We start from the raw sequence: 18188 nt of genomic DNA on the forward strand, positions 1-18188 counted from the left end.
TCATAAAGGCACAAGCGATAACGAAACAAAACAACTTTGGAATCGGTATGGCAAGTAATACAGTCGGTATATATATGACTCTCCCGCTCTTCTTTTGTTAGATTTACCTGACCCAAGCACATTATAAAGAAATCTGTGATGCCAGTAAGAGCGTTTTTACAAGGATATTCAGTCAAGAAGACTATGCAAGTATAATTCCTTAATTTTAATTTTTTTGAAGTAGACAAAAGTCATCTTGTATGATATACATAGAGGTAGGACGAGATTGAGCATGATAACCTACCTGTAATTTAAGTACAGCACAGAACCAGACCATTGGATACTGTTGATGAAGGAGATCACCAGCACCATAGATTTTTTGGGGAAAGTTTTGTCTTGTCTCTCTATCGTATGGGAAGTAGCAACTAGCCATCAGTTTTTGTTTATTTTGCAATGAAACTAAGATCTGACCAGAGATAATATGGTGAAGAAGTGGGGTTGATCTCTGTTGATAGTGTTCAGTCTTTTGAAGACAGAAAAGTGAAAATATTTTCAATGCAATGTCATTTTCAAGTTCCCATGCACATTTTCATTAGCCATGAGTGATAGTCTACTTTTCTTCAAGTAATGGATGAAGATGAGTTCAACTTTAACATTGGATGGGCAGATGTTTATTTCATTGGATAGAGTTAGTGCTATGGTCAACAATCACATTTAGCTGCAGAATGATAGCTCTTTGGGAAATACTGAAGAGCTACTATTAGTTATCCAGGTTCAATGCCTCAGGGTGTATGGAATACAACCATGGGGGTAAATCCACATACACCCTTGATTGCACTTGGATAACAAATTTATTTCCTATATAAACCAAATAAATCTGTTTCCATAGTCCAATTTAAGGGTGTATAACACTTTCAAGATATGCCATCTACGCATCTAATGCATTGCGATGTCACATTTAATGCATTGTTACATTGTGCTTTTTTACCGTTGGCTCAAGATGGGTGTATGCAAATTTTATACACCTGGCTTAGTAGCCAAACAAATGTTGTGTTACAAGATACATAGGAAATACAGTTCTATGTACATGCAAAAAAGTTGCAAAATATTGTGCTAAAAATGTACATACCATAGTTTTGGAACAATTTACTCTAAGCTTTTCAACAGGGTCTTTTCAACAAGGTCAATACAAATATTTAACAAAACTCAACTCCTCAATTGTCAACAATTTTTATTGGTGAACAGAAACCCTCCTAATTTTCAAGATCACAGTCCCTGAAACATTCTACTTTCCCACTTAACGGTGAGCGAACGATTAACGCATGCAGAACGGTATTTTGGTGAGTGCCTGTGAACGCAAACAGAGTGCAAAGTGAACATTGAACGCAAGATGAACGATTTAATTAGAGTGCTTTGGGAGTTATCCTTACATTGTGTTTTGTCGGTAATCGGGGAAAAAATAACCAATAAATTAAATTAATTAATGTACTACTAGGTATTGTTATCAGCCTAAATATAAACTTGAAAAATAAGGTATTTACGTATATTCAGGCATTTTTAACCGGGTTTGGAAAAATCCGGTTATTAAAATGGTGAAAATGGAGGGCGAGCGGCTGCAAAAAGGGTACCCTCATTGTACGGATATCTCCTCCTACAGTTTTCAAGATAGGAAGTTGTTCTTTTGCAGATCAATTGTACATATATCAGAGGTGTGCATATTGCTAGGATTTTGATTTCTGATAATTTATGAAAAAAATGCCAGCTTTTGAACTTAGTTATTTTTGGGCAAAATTAGCATATAGGTTACTCCATTTCACTGGATATGGTAGGTAGTGTTTATCATTTCAGGGTTGACATGGATTATAGATATCGTTTACATAAAAGAAAACCCAGTTTGCTGTCACATTGACAGCTTTTCACTTGTAAAAGTTCATTTGCAATTGGGAAACAGTTATAATATTTGAAATATTATTGATAAGACTGATTATACAAATGAAGAAAAGAGATAACTTGATAGTATTGTTTACCTTTTATTATAGTACTGGAATGAACATGATGTAATGCAGACGCTCTCCCACATGTACAGGTAATTATTGGTCAGAGTATTGCAGAGTATCTGAGCATATGATTGCATTGTGTGTATTTAACCCATAAACAAAGTTTGGGGGGTTTATAGAAATGAACAAAAATAAGTTTTTTTTAAAATTATAAATTACATAATAAAGAGTATAGCTGGACTGTTTAATATGGTTTACAATTTGGTATACCAATTATCATGTTGGGTCTGAATCTTGGTCATGTGGTTATTCAATTGTTGATTGTTATTTTACATCCAACCCATTCATATTGCATAAAGAAAACCTCCAGAACACTCTCTCCTATTGTTAATTATTTTGTTCACAGTTTTTAGCTCACCTGAGCTGAAAGCTCGAGTGAGCTTTTCTGATCAAAATTTGTCCGTTGTCTGTTGTCGTTGTTGTAAACTTTTAACATCTTCTTCTCAAGAACCACTGGGCCGATTTCAACCAAACTTGGCACAAAGCATTACTGGGTAAAGGGGATTCAAGTTTGTTTAAATGAAGGGCAACACCATCTTTAAAGGGGAGATTATTTAGAATTATTAAAAATTTGTTGGTATTTTTCAAAAAATCCTCTTCTCAAAAAGTATAAGGCCAGAAAAGCAGTAACTTGTATAGAAGCATCCGCTGGTAGTGTAGATTTAAGTTTGTTCAAATCATGGTCCCCAATGATAGGGTGGGGCCACAATGGGAGGATGGACTTCTACATAGGAATATATAGAGAAAATCTTTAAAAATCTTCTTCTTAAAAACTATTTGGCCAAAAAAGCTGAAACTTGTGTTGAAGCATTCTCAGGTTGTGTAGATTCATGTTTGTTTAAATCATGGTCCTGGGGGTGGGGCCACAATGGGGGATGGTCCGAAAAATAATGTTCATCTGGGATTTTAGAGGATCAGTTCTGTTCAGAGTAAGTTAGAAAATATTTAAAAAATGTATTATTTGAGGTAAAATTAAACATGAAGAAATAAAAAAATCTTTTCTAATTTTGGCTTTAAAAAATCTTGGGAAATTCTTTTCCTGGGAAAACCATCTTTTGCATTATGGTGCCTATTTTCCTTGTGCAGTGTATATTACTATACCCAATTGTAGCATTTTTGTGCTTTGACTGCTTAAATAAAAAAAGATGATAATATTCCGCAATAAAAATTGCCTATAAAGTGCAATTGAATACTAGATAAATCTCATTGTCATACATCTAGATTCAAACCTGATGTCATTTATGGTAGACCAATATTTATAGCCTATTTGGCATTCCTACAAGGTATTGAAAACTCTACCAGTATTCTGTTATTCACTGAAAGCTATAGGGCTGGATCATGATTGAATGTACCGTTGAATCATTAGATTTTGTGGTGGTTCAATTTTCTTGGAATTGAGGTACCTCTCGGCCACGAATTAACATCCTCCACAAATTGATAAATAAGGGTCAAATCACATTTTCTTTTGTAGGTATTAGAAAATACATGAAATTATGTTCCAATGAACCTTTAGCAATTTCAGTAATCCACGAAAATTGCATGGCCCCCACAATTTTTAATGATTCCACAGTACCATGGCGATATGTCAGTATGCCTCTGAAGTTAGTTTAACTTTCTTTATTTGGTACAGGATAGACTTCATTGTGTATGAGGTAATAGGGAAACCCCCTGTTGATCTAACGGGCAATGGATTTTCAAGAAAGGTGAGTTATCTAATTTTGCATATTTTTGAACAGGGAGGTCGTACAACAGTTGATGTGCCCAATGTAAGTTGGGGTTACTCTTTCAATGCTTTGTTGTGCAAAGATTGTCTTAATCACGGCTAACTAAGTTGTTGCTTTATAGGAAATGATTGGGTCAAAGTTATTATACTCCACAGTTGGATGGGATATACTAGTAATGATTTTGACCTATCCATCCATTAGTCCGTCTGTCCTGATTTTTTGTCAGCACAACTCTTAAACTGCTGCACAGAATTTTGTGAAAAAATTATTAGGTAATAAGCACTCAATTAATGTGTAGATGTGCATAATATCAGAAATCTGTGATTTCGTTATTTATTTTTCTGGGAAGTTTAAACCTTTTGAACTTAAAATTTTGGCCATTTGTTAGATATATCAGTAGTATATAATGTCCCCCTCATCCAAGCATTCCCCCGGATGTGATGGATGAGGGGCATTCTTGGAAGACAGCCTGAGGCTGAGGAGTATCAAGTAGCATTATTTCCTGGCTATTATGCTCGGGATTGCCCTTCAAAAAAAGCTAAAAACCTACCTGGAAGTGAAGTCACATACCGTATAAATAGTGCTTCCATTGTGATAAACACTCATAATTTTTAAGCAGATTTATTGTCAAATATGTATTTTTATTTGAGGTGGGATAAACAATTCTCAAAACCCATACAGGGAGGGAACCTTGATACTCCTCAGCCTCAGGCTGTCTTCCAAGAATGCCCCTCATCCATCACATCCGGGGGAATGCTTGGATGAGGGGGACATTCTTTTCATCCAGCCTTCGGCATATCGGAGTATCAAGTAGCATCTTCAAAGTATTTGACAATAAATAAAAATCCTTCCAAGTAGAGAAGATTCTCAATCAATGATTTAAATAAACATAGACCATTTTAATAAATCAACTTTGGTTTCATCATGTGGAAACACAAAATTGCTTTTTCATCTTAGCCACAAAACACATCAAATGTACCCATTATTTTCCCCACCAATTTCTATAATAATTGTCCATATTGTGGCTGCATGATTAATGTTTTCTCAGAAAATAATGTTTTAAAACCATTCTGCCTCATTTCTCTGTGATATACCATAATAAAATACATTGTTTGTAAAATCCAAACTATCTAATTTTCTGTCTGTAAGATGTTAATAGAAAGAAGAATGAATTGCATTCATTGAAATGTCAGATTTTACTGTCTGATATATAGGGTACATTATAATAAACATATAGTACAGCTATAATGTAATTAAATGTATGATCTTCTAGCTTCCAATGTAATGTAGAAAACAAATGTTTTCTTCCTTGAATATAAAGTACCGGTATTATATTCATGCATGATTAAGTTTTGCAACATAACTAAGGTACAATGACCCTCTGATCAGAAAAATATTTACTCTTCATTAATTACTTATATGTCAATCATTCTTTTATAAACTAAAATCATATTTATATATACATGTATGTCCTATTTTGTCTAGCTCATATAGCTATATATTAGGATCAGTTAAGTTTTCTTTGAAACTTAGATATTATCAGTAAAAGCAATAGTATTCACTTGTGTACAGAAGGATGTCAGGTATAATCTAAATTGTCTGATGTCTTTGAACATCAACGTTCCTTCCTTTGAAAATTCTTAAATCAATATCTATGACTTTCCTGGTATGTGGTATTTATACAAAAATCAAAATGCTAATCTTTCATAACACATCCATTTTGATATATTAATACACTGTACAACCAAACTCTGCATGAATTAATTAGTTTTAAGAAAACTAATTTCAAAACTTGCAATCTTTTCTAAATTTGATAATTATATCTCCAATATGAAATAGGTTAATATAAATGACCTATGTTAAGATTTTAACCTCTAGCTAGGTACTGTTTTCTCTTAAAGAATATGGAATTCATATTTCATTTTCCATAAATCTAATATATGTATCATTATAAACAATCTATTATTTACATATACATGTATATTCATGGAGTATATATAACTTTTCCCTATAAGTGGGAACATTGTATGACATTAATTTTCTGTGTATTAACAATTTATGACAAGACATGAAATCTAATATTAAGTTCTTTGTAATGTCATTTTTTGGTCGTCAATATATCTATATTCATGTAATCACAATAAGACCAACAATTGGGAACTGTAAACAGGACTATTTTTTCCCCATGTTATTTTCTTAGATTGTAAACATTTTTGTCCCAATTAAAACTTGCCCAGACAAAGCTTTGTTTATAGAGACAATGTAGGGCATTGTAATTCGCCTAGTCTTCATTAATACACCCACTGGCAAAGAGACAAAAAATAAAACAGGAACAAATGTGTTCCCTGTAATCGTTCTTGGAATTTATGAATGATCAGATATGTTATATCTATGGTAACATTATTTACATATATGCCAGCAGCTAAATATGAGTAAACATTTCTTCAATAGTAAATATTGTACTATAATATCTTTGTCCTTTGATCGAGTGATATGATTAAACACAATCACTATCTTGATATAACTTATTATAATCAAATTTCATATTAAATGAAGTAAGCGAAAGTATAAATCCTGTTAATTCATATATTCAATCAATATGACACAATTAGATAATACAGAAAAAGAACTTTCTCAATCTTTTGCAAAAGAAATTCAATCATCTTTAATATTCAAAAGTTTTTCCCATCATTTTAATTTTCTGTTGCAGCTACTACATAGCCTTGTGTTCACACAATGTCTTAACACATATATCTGTAAAGTTAATATTTTCTAATCTATTCTGATTCAAATTCTGAATGATATGTACCAGAAACGTTCTAAAATCTGTTTTAAATATACTAAACACCATTAGCAAGTAAATACATGCAACATTTGTCTTTTCATGAAGACTTCAGTTCTGATGATAAGTTCTGAAGAGATAATCAATAATTATTCACATATACTGGAAACCATTCCAATGCATCAACTAGCTAATACATATATGGTAAGTATATAATAAATGTATGAAAATCAGTTTGTTCTTTGCTTTTTCTCAATATGAACATTGTAAACATGGTGCTAGCTAGTGTATCGTAATTCCAAATTAGAGTTACTCATGTAACCCATCTTGTATAAAGAGAATCTCAAAAAATCAAATTTCAGTGTCTCTAAATATATACCCGGTAATCAAACATAATCTCATGTTTCATATCGTATATTCAATACTCTATTCAATAACTTCTAACTGTATATTGCCAATTTACCATTCAATTATATCTCTTCCATTGCAATATTCTATTACAAATGTATTTTTACATTTATAATCCTTATCACTGGATTTTTCCTTAAAGAGGAAGGTTGTAAAACAACTGATCTCCATTGACAATTTGTCTTGGTATAAAATTGCTTGACATATGGTAAAAGTTTAATTCACCAAATTCTTAAGATAGAAATAAAAGATGGTCACATATAGTCTCTTTCTTTAATATATACTGTACTCTTTCATTTCAATCTAATTGAGCATGTACCATACTTTGGTAATAAGTTTTAATGTTTATTTTTATAACAAATAGGGTTATAGTGAACATTGTATTATTTCTAGATTTTCATTCTGACCACATTGATCCTCTTTCACTTTGAACCTTTTCTTTTGGTATTATATCTCAGGATTTCAGCAATGTATCAAACAACTTCATTTCTTTATATCATACAGTTTCATAACAATACTTATCGAGCCTTAGTTTCCATGACGTCTTCATTTAAATTAGCTTAAAATAAATTCATGTATGGTGTCTGAAATCAAATCATCTAAGTCAATAAATGTTTGGTTCTTTGTTCCTCATATCATCCTCATTAATCATATAATGATGTGCATGCGCAGGCTTATGACTTTTGTAATAATTATGGATGCAAAAAACAATTAAATAGTAAAACCATATTAATTATTTGACTGAATACATGTACATTAATTATCGGTGCATGTACTTATTTTAAAAGTACTTTTCAAGTCAAGTATCCTAATGTTTGTTTGATTTCTCTCTATTACTAACTTAGACATATATATGGCTTTCATTCAAATTTTTTAATCAATACTGGTACTCCTGTTTTCAACATTCACTGTCACAGGGTTCAGTCAAACTTTATAACTCTTAACTCAAACTTTATATCTGAATAAAACTGCACAAACAATTGATACAATTCAAAACACTGCATGGATTGTCTTTTGCACCCATTACAAACAGTGATCAATTTAATTCTCTAATATTTTATGAATCAGTTCGTCTTTCAAAAAATTCATGATTCTCCAAGATTTTAAGCTTCTTTCTTCCAAACTTCACAACATGCACAACTTCGACTGTACAATGTAATATAAATAAATGTAATGAAAACAATCATCTTTTCTGTGACAATAACTTGAAAACACCATATACATGTATTATGTGTTATAGAAAACATACGTATACGTAAGCTTCTCATCCCAGAATTAAAACATTTCACAGCCAATGTATTGCTCTGAGAAGCAAAATAAGTTCCTGTTCATTGGTGAAATTTCTTGTTTGGTCTTCAATGACACCAAATAATATTACTGATATCATCATCTGTAATTATTTCAACCATGTGCAAACTGATGCCTTAAATAGGCTACTTCTTTTTTATCATGATCAATAAACCAACATTAATTTCATGTAATGTATTGCATCAGCCTGTTCCGATGTTCTAAGTTGACATCTTCTTTCACCTACATGATTTAGTACAGTTGTATTATTAACCTGACTGTTATTTTGTTCAAACTTCAGACCTTTGGTCATTTTACTATGAGCATTACATTTTGTAAATTGTGGGTCGTAAACCAATTATCTCCAGTATCAGTCAGCAGTTAAGAGAAATTCCATCTCTTGTCTCATTTATATCCCTGATATTGAGATCAACAAAACCATAAGAAAAATCTGAACACAGCGTGTTCTAATTGTACTGTACTATTTAATATATACACAGCGTGTATATTATTCAACTTGCGGTGTAAAATCTTTTATATAGTCCAAGTTCTGAACACAACGTGTTTTATAAACTTACTATCAACCAATACACAACGTGTACTGTAAAACTTGCGGTAAAATATATTCATGACAAAATTCTGAACACAGCGTGTTCTTATCGTGCATTCAACAAATACACAACGTGTATTGTACAACTTGAGTTGTAAAACCACATGAACCATGTGTAAAACGAAATGCACGGATTATCAATCCTTTCAAACCAAGACTTCGTCATTGGTAGATTTAATTCGTTTTCAAAGGCTTTACAAACCTTGCAACTAAGACCACGTCTTAGAAAATTTATTAACACCGCAATAACCATATAACCGACAAGGGCTCATGTCCCGATGTCGCCAAAAAAAATGTGAGTGTTTATCACAATGGAAGCACTATTTATACGGTATGTGACGTCACTTCCAGGTAGGTTTTTAGCTTTTTTTGAAGGGCGATCCCGAGCATAATAGCCAGGAAATAATGCTACTTGATACTCCGATATGCCGAAGGCTGGATGAAAAGAATGAACAGTTTGTCAGAACAGCTCCTCTTAAACTAAATTTCCAAAAACATTGTATGTAATAAGGACACTGATAATCTTACGCATTGAATATGACACTGAAATATTTTGTCAGCGCAACCCCTCTTTACCCTAATAAAATTTCAAGAAACTTCGTAGTTGTTAAAGAAGTATAGATGCATAAGTATGTGATGATGTTCTGGGAGTATTGCCCCTTTATTCAATTATTTTCTGTGTTTATTACATACATTACCAATCATTATATCATGTACCGTATTTTTCGGGGCATACGCCGGTATTTTTTTTCACCGATGCGCGAGACTGGCCTATCCCCCATATCGGCTTATCGTAGTCCCAAAGTTAAAAAATCAGACAGTAAAATCCCAAATCCACTGCTTTTATCCATCATTTATTATGAGAGGCTGTTTTTTTTTCATCCATTTAAACTATTGTTCGATAGTTGTCACGTTGATAATTTTTGTTAATATGTAACATAATAAATAATAAAATATACGCGATATTTTCTTTACAATCCAAAATCAAAAGAATGTCTTTTTTCCATATCCATGTTTCATTATATAAACTAATCCGAAATCGCTCGTGTATGAAACGAGGAAACTATTGTTGCATACTAAAAAAAGAAAACGAAACCGTGTAGAAAGTAATATTACGGAAGACTGTGATATAACGAATATTGCAATCCCCGGTATTATGAATGTGTGCAGTTTGGTTTTAAAGTGAAAAAGTGAAATTAAGAATAGATATTTAAGAATGACATCAAAAGATTGGACACCGTATATCATAATTCAAATCAACCGGCAATAAGGTGAAGCTGAAATCAGTGCATTCAGTACTATGAACAATAAACAATAGTTACCGGAATGTAATGATCTAATCATAAATTGTTTAAAAATTGCTCTTGTACTTATAGTTGGAGCAGATAGTAATATCTATTTGATATAATTGAAATTCTTGATATCAAATAGTTAAGAAGACAGGTACATATAAATGTTTAATTGTACATGTTTATGATTTACCGTAGTCTTAAAACGTTTTTTTCTCCAGCTATTGGTATTAAACAATGAACAAAATGAAAGTCCAATTAAATTATCGTTTATAAAACAAACAATTAATCAAATACAATTTTACATGTTTTTGTTTTAACCAATCAGCAAGGGGGATAAAAAAACAAAGGAATCAATCATTAGTCGTTTTACATCTCCGGTGTTTTGACAGTGGGGACAGTAGAGGACATTTCAATCCGCAGAATCGTTTAAAAAGGGGGGCACACTGCCATCGGGGTATCACAGTCACCATGCCCCCAGTACAGTCAAGAAGATCTTACACCGCTGGATTCAAGCTGCAAGTTATAGAGTATGCAGAAGAAAACGGAGGGAACCTGGCAGCCCAAAGAAAATTTGGCGTTCACGAGAAGAACATCCGATCCTGGAGGAAACAGAAAGATGCCCTACGACAGACAAAGAAGTCCCAGAAAGCCTTCCGCAGACATGCACCACACTGGCCAGATCTAGAAGACAAGCTTGAAACGTTCGTCATGGAGCAGAGAGCAGCCTGCTGAGCCCTGAACACCGTTCAACTACGACTGAAAGCGGTAGCGATGGCAGAAGAGATGAACATTACAAATTTCCAAGGCACAGTCTCCTGGTGTTTCCGGTTTATGAAGAGAAAGAATCTCGCCATCAGACAACGCACCACCCTGTCCCAGGCCCTTCCAGAGGATCACAAAGAAAAGATTGCCGCATTTCAAGCCTTTGTTGCAGAGCAGACTAAGAAGTTCCACTTAGGCAGCGACCACATCATCAACATGGACGAAGTTCCTTTAACATTTGACATCCCCATGAACAGAACAATCAACGCCCAAGGAGCCAGCAGCGTCACCATTCGTACAACTGGTCATGAGAAAGCCAGCTTTACCGTTGTACTGGGTTGCACAGCCAGCGGTAAAAAACTACCCCCCATGGTCATCTTCAAGCGGAAGACGGCGATAAAAGAGAAGTTCCCACCCGGCATAGTTGTCCACCAGAACGAGAAAGGCTGGATGGACAATGACGTGATGGACTTGTGGCTGTCCAGATGTTTCGTGAAGCGTCCTGGTGGATTCTTCCGGCAGTCGAAGAGCCTCCTGGTGCTAGACTCGATGAGGGCGCACATCAGTGACGTCACAAAACATCGCATCCGTGCTACTGGCAGTGTCTCGGCAGTTATCCCTGGCGGACTTACCAAGTTACTACAGCCCCTTGATATATCTGTCAACCGATGCTTCAAGGCGGAACTGCGAGTTATCTGGGAAAACTGGATGACGACGGGGGAGAAAAGCTTTACTGCAACAGGCCGGATGAGACGGGCATCTTACAGCGCTGTCTGCCAGTGGGTACTACAAGCCTGGAACGCCGTCCCCGACACAGCCATCATCAACGGCTTCATCAAAGCCAATATCGTCGACGCCCCACTACCTGACGAGGTTCCACCGCCAGCCCCTGCCAAGTCAGCTGATGACCTCCCCCTGGCGCTCGCAGCCCTCTTCCACAGCGACAGCGAAGAATCTGACTTCGAGGGATTTTCAGCCGATGAGGATTGAAGAACGTGTAAAGTGACTGTGAATTCTGTGAACTAGTGCTGTACAAGTAATTAGAACGTTGTGCTGTTGAACTTTTTTTTTATAAAATGTTATGATGTGAACATGTAGTGCTTTTAGAATGTTTTTATGCTCGTTGATTCATGGTAATAAATTGCATCATCTTGATTTTTGTGATTCTTTCTTGGCAGCGTTTGTAGGAATCAGTGGCCTTGGGTGTAGAATAAATCAAATACTTTATTCGGTACAATTAATCTCCTGTTAGTTGAAATAACGGTATTCTGGTGTCGTGTGTATACAAAGGTGTGAAACCCGTGTCTTAGACACAGCCTGCGGGCACAATAAATGATAGCGTAGTGTATACCTCAGACCAACCGTTACACTTTGTTGCATTAACTACAGTGTTTGTTAGGAATACAACTTTCTTGCAAAACGACAAGTCACTTCTTAAGTAATTTAAAGAAAAAAACATAATTTAAATATTTTTCAGGGTATTTCCATTTCTCATTATTAACGATTACGGGAGATAACTCTATTTGAAAATGAAACCACGTGTTTGAGATAATGGACGCCATACCCAGTATTTTACGTATAGCTTTCAAAGTATAACTTGATCAAATGAAAATTAAATGTAGCTGTTATCAATGAAATACAAAATGTTTAGAAACATAGTATACATAGTATATTAAACAAGTTCATGGGGGTAGGTGTTGAAATAAAATTATATTATGTGAACTATACCGACAAATACAGAAGAGATCAATCATCCACAAAACACAGACGTGATTGAGCCAGATGGTTCTATTTTTTAAAATTGCTAAAAATATATTCGTTTAAGCTTAATTAAATAATTATAATTACTCTTTTAACTTTCTATATTGATATTCCTGAGAGTGTTTATACCGGCAATGGCTTTCTTAATCAGCGGTCATACTTTCACTATAGTAATCTTCGATTGAAATTCGGCCAATCCCCCAAATCGGGCAGTCTAAGGATTTTTTCTGAATTTTGTCTAAAAATGAGCAATTCGGTTTATGCCCCACATCGGCGTATGCCCCGAAAAATACGGTACTAGTATTGTCAGCTAATGAAGGAGCTTCGGGTATGTGAGCTTGTTCTCTTTTTCTTTGATAAGATGAAACATACTTGTAAACCGTTATAAATCTGAAATGGTCTTGATTTACTCTCTCTAACCGTTATATATACCTTCATCGACATAAAAAGACAAAGATGATTGACATCAGAATTCTCTCATAAAATTATATCCAAGGTAGAAATCCTGTTACAAAGAACAAGTAATATACATTTTGTGATATCAATGTGGAAGCACTGACCAGTAAAGATGAAGACTTAATATTTGCAAGCTGTTATTATTGGTTATGACCTAAATGAGGGAACAGATTGTGTTCATTTATATGGAGGGTACAGAGTGTCACATAGCAATATAAAGTGTGATTGGGACGTACATTTTAAAAGTAGGACGTCTTCTCTATTTCAGATTGTTCTTTGTCGTCTCAATAGTAATCAGCTGGACTGTGTCTACACGAAATCATACCATGAAGAACTTGCTATTTGTCAGTGTAAGTTCTTTCTTCTTTCCTCATTAGATATAAGCTCTTTGGCTTCTGTAAATTCCTTATTTTATGCGAGTACTTAATTCCGCGATTCCACTGTTCTGTATCAAATCGCGAGAATATATAATCGCTATCACCAATGTTCTGCAATAATTTACTTTTGCTCAAAACTGTCTGAAAAATAAAAGCAAGATTTTAAAATCTGCGACAGTTGCCTCTTGCGATTTTATGCGGAAATTTATTCCTCGCGTTTAAATAGGAATCTACAATATTATTTTGTGTAGCCTTTTAAGCTCAAACAAGCTATATATTTTAATCTCTAAATTTCTTTTCAGAGTTTGTTCTGCATCTGTAGGCATAAACATTTTACACATTAATTATATCTCCACTCCGAAGGAGAGGGGAGTATACTGTTTTAACCTTGTCTGTCTGCCCTTAACAAAATTTGTTACTTTTTTCACAGCAAGTATTCAATCATCGTAGACACTTGAAATTTGAACTCATTTTTGTTTAGGCATGCCTATGGTGGGATCCATTTTTGTACGCATTGGATATCCACTTCCTGTCAAATGACGAGTTTGTTTATTTTTAGCCAAAAATTTAAAACTAATTTCTTTCAAAGATTGCTCAGCAACTATTTATAGCAGATGCTTTAATTTTTAACACATTCTTTGTTTAGGCATGCCAATTGGAGAGATCAATTTTTGTACCAATCGGTTGTCACTTCCTGTTAAATAATGATCGTTTTATTTTTAGGCTAAGTTTTCAAACGATTTCTCGGCAACTACCGGTATTTATTGCCGATGCTTGAAATTTTAACACTCTCTGTTTAGGCATGCTATTCGGTAGGATCTATTTTTATTTTTGTACCAATCAAAAGTCGACTTTGCTTATTTTGTATATTCACATCAGAGCTGTGCGCCCGGGGGGGGGGGGGGGGGGGGGGGGGTTACTGGAACCACTTTTAAATTTCAAGTAGGCTTACAAGTTTTTTCAGGTGAAAGGGAAACAACTAAAACGAACCATGAAAATAGGTGGGAAGTCATTAAGAAATTAAGAAATGTTTAGAAGATGCACAAGAAATGCCCATCTTTACTGGAGAACTTCTTTAAAGGACCCCATATTTAGGTATTAAGTTTGTTGAAAGCATGACACTAGAAAGAATAAAGCAGCTGAAGGAGGACAACATTCAGGGAGAAATCTTTCAATAAAGTCTAATCAAATGTACAAGGATGCAGTTTGAGATATTATGCAAGCAGCTGTATGCAGTGTATAATTAAACTTGGTGTACAGAGTTAGTTCAGCTATTGAAAAACCCCAGAGAAGGCTGGCCCATACTCTTCAACAATATATTTAAAACTTTCAAAGTCTATAAACTTATAGAAAATCAGCAAAAGACTATCACAGCAGTGACACACTTTTTCTTTGGAAGGGAAGGGGGGGGGGGGTTGGTGGGTAAGATGGGTAAAGATCTGAATCATAATTGAATTACAGCAATTTTATTTAGATTACAAAAATATTTGCACAATCAAAATGCTCACAAAATTTTCTTATTTAGCCCTGTTTGGAGGTAGCTTTAAACATTAAACTTTTTTTTAAAGGAAATTTTTTACTCATGAAACTGAGATATTCAGGGGAAATTTTCTTATGAGGAGAGATATGAATATGCCCTAGATTAATCCCTGTCTATGTATGGGATTTTAAAAAAAATCAATTTTAGAGGCATATGAGTTGAAACTTTTATGCAATGAAATAATTATTTATCAGATGTGATTGAAGTTCCAGTATGTTGAAGTTAAGACTCTTTAGAGTCAATATATGGCAACAGTTCATGAGAAATTGTGAAGGTGCTACAACAACTTACTCTAGTAGAAACTGTTGTCTAGTTGAGCAATGTGGCCCATAGGCCTCTTGATTTCTAATGTATTTTACAAATTTGAAATGTGGAAATTTTAGCACAAATGTGATTTTCATTAATTCATATGAATGTACCCATTTTTTCAGCATTCAAAATAATATATAAAGAAAAGAGTGAATATCATTTGAATAAATTATATACTATAAAGACCAAGTGATTGGCTAATATTAATGGCATTTTGGAAAGAGATGCTCTTTTCTATAGATATTCATGGTTGTGAAATTTTTAGTCAATGAGTTGAAATTTCAGTTGAAAAAATCAAAAGTATTAATAAGCAAACAAGAAACTCCAAAATACTGGCATCTGTGAATGCTACCCAGTGAGCAGGTCAGTTATACATGAAAAGTTAAAGAGACAGTACGGCGCATCTTAAAAAAACGACATGAAAAAATTTTCCGATCGGGTTTCGGTATTTTTGTACTACTCGTGAATGTATAAAATTTCAGAAAATTACAAAGTTCTCCATGAATTAAATCGAAGTATGTCATTGAAATTAATAATTACGTATAACCTATCACATATTTACATCGCAACGTGTTACGAGGTTCACCCTTCTATATACTATTACGCATGCGTATATACTGTAAACAAAACACATGCAGGGCTCGCGAAGATTCTCCTGGACATGTTTCTACATTTTTCTACTTCTCTCGGGTATTAATTGTTCAAAGTTTTTAAAATAACCACAATTATTATTTTGCAAGCATGTATTTTTCGTGTTTATCATAGGAGTTGCTACAACCTAAATTCATTTGTGTAAATGAGGCCCCTTGAGGGATTATTTGACATATTTATGTCTGTTAATTTTAAAATGAACCTAAATTGGTAAACCAATGCTAAATTATCAAGTAAGTGACGATGTGTTCTGTCTAGAGAATCCCTTTAACCTTGTATACCATGATGACCGTAGTCAGACGAAGATCTTGTAGTTTTCAGCATGTGTCAATTACTGTCATGCAATCAAAGTCCACATGGTACAAATAAACGATAGAAGATTATTCACGTCTTGTACGGCCCTTAAATTTCTGGAAGATCATAATTACGTTAATTAAGTATGTGAAAGGGATTTTTATGTATTTCAACTGTTACAATCAACGTTATTTCTTATTTCCTAACGATACAATAGGTAAATCTGAAGTTATTCACACATGTGCTTTCAGCTGTACTGTCTCTTTAATTGAAAGATGATATTTTCAAAAAAAGAATTAATGATAGTAAAACTGTTATCAAAGAATAGAAGTAGTATGATATTTGAAGTTTATATAACCCCCCCCCCCCCCCCCCCCCCCAAAAAAAAATTCCTTTTTATTTTCCTTTTTTTTTTCTTTTCTTAAAAAAAATAGTGTATTTCATAGTCTTCTTGGTTGCATTTCTTGAGAAAACTGATTAAACTGAATAGAAAAGAAAGAAAATGTGTTATGTATAAACTGATGGATGCAAGGGAAATTATATATAGGCTAAAGGGTAAATAAATATATGATTTCTATGTTTAAATTTGTAGTTTATTTATGTTGAAGGTATGAGAATTAAAGAGGTTAGGCACTGTAATCTCTATCTGTTTAGACAAATAAAAGTGCAGAGACATTTTCTCTCTGGTTGTTTATGTATACCTGTGGATGTAGAACAGGGTAAAGATGTATAAAGATTTTCACTGTATTAAATGAAAATAAAAATGTACGCCGTCTTCCTCTTATAAGTCTGTTCATTGTGATCTTATGGATTTGGCTGTATATTATGAACTTTCAAAGTGCTTTCCATCCCTATTAACGTGATCTGCAGGTGTGAAGAGAATTTGCATTTGAAAATCTTTAATTGCGTTAAATCAGGTGTTTCATGCTAATTTGTCTTTTTGGTTTTTCAGCAATTGTTTACGAACTTTTGTACAGGAACGTATTCCATCTACACACAGAGCTTGAAGAGGCTGTTCAAATCATTCGTGAACAGAACAAAAACAAAAACAGGAACGGTGTTTTCCCTGTTGTTGAGTAAGTACCGGTATATTTAGAAATTTACCTGATCCTTCATTGATGAGGGGAAAGGGATTTTAGGATGTGAATGTTTGGTTTCTTCTTTCTTTAAAATATTTTTTTTAATTTTTTGTTCTGAAACAGTGATAAAAAAGAGATTATCAGAAGCTCAAAACACAAATCAATAAAACTGAAAAGCTATGATTTCACAATAAAATTTGAATTTGCGTAAAATTCATAGATAAACACATAAACAAAAAAACCAGTGTATTGATCAGTTTAACACATGCTGTAGTACAAGTTATCAATTTCAATCTTATTGAACAAGGTTTTTACCATCTTGCTAAGTACATGACAAGATTGTATTGTTATAAGAGGGTTTGTGACAGTGAAACACATGGAGGATCGGAGGAAGTTGCCACAGCTGTCATTTCATTTCTGAAGTTCCCCCAGTCTGATCAATAGTGTGAGTTTAAGGTGCATTGATTCACTGGTGGAGATTCACCACATCCTGTGTTGTATCTTTGTAGTGCTGAATCCAGTCCAGACTCCAGCAACAGTGGCGAGGACTCTTTCTCCAGGGTAAGTTGATCTCTCAATCACTTCTCTTTCACTCTGTTACTCCTGTGAAGATGTTTTGAAGTGCTGTAAGTCTTTCTCATATTTAAGTTGGCTTTACTAATCTTGGGTCTGTATACCCCTTCACTTGTAATTATATGTGGTGCATACAGTATATTGTAGATATACCTCCCAAGCTTATAGCTAATTCTCCCATTTGACTTTACAAATACTGTGCATTGCTAGATAGGGAGAGCCTTAAAAATTTGATGTTCTAATTTGA

The 18188-nt window shown here is 34.0% G+C and overlaps 1 protein-coding gene across 2 annotated transcripts in view; it reads left to right on the forward strand.

Moving 5' to 3' along the window:
- LOC105338597 (UDP-N-acetylglucosamine transferase subunit ALG13) overlaps window positions 1-18188 on the forward strand; it is a 39157-nt gene that overhangs the window by 385 nt on the left and 20584 nt on the right. For both annotated transcript variants that reach the window (XM_066074771.1, XM_066074770.1), the window contains exons 2-6: window positions 2019-2065; window positions 3667-3739; window positions 13387-13468; window positions 17242-17365; window positions 17878-17929. In XM_066074771.1, the coding sequence (XP_065930843.1) occupies window positions 2019-2065; window positions 3667-3739; window positions 13387-13468; window positions 17242-17365; window positions 17878-17929 (378 nt within the window). The remainder of the gene's footprint in view (window positions 1-2018; window positions 2066-3666; window positions 3740-13386; window positions 13469-17241; window positions 17366-17877; window positions 17930-18188) is intronic.

Source organism: Magallana gigas, chromosome 2 (assembly GCF_963853765.1).
Source record: "Magallana gigas chromosome 2, xbMagGiga1.1, whole genome shotgun sequence".
NCBI lineage: Eukaryota > Metazoa > Mollusca > Bivalvia > Ostreida > Ostreidae > Magallana > Magallana gigas.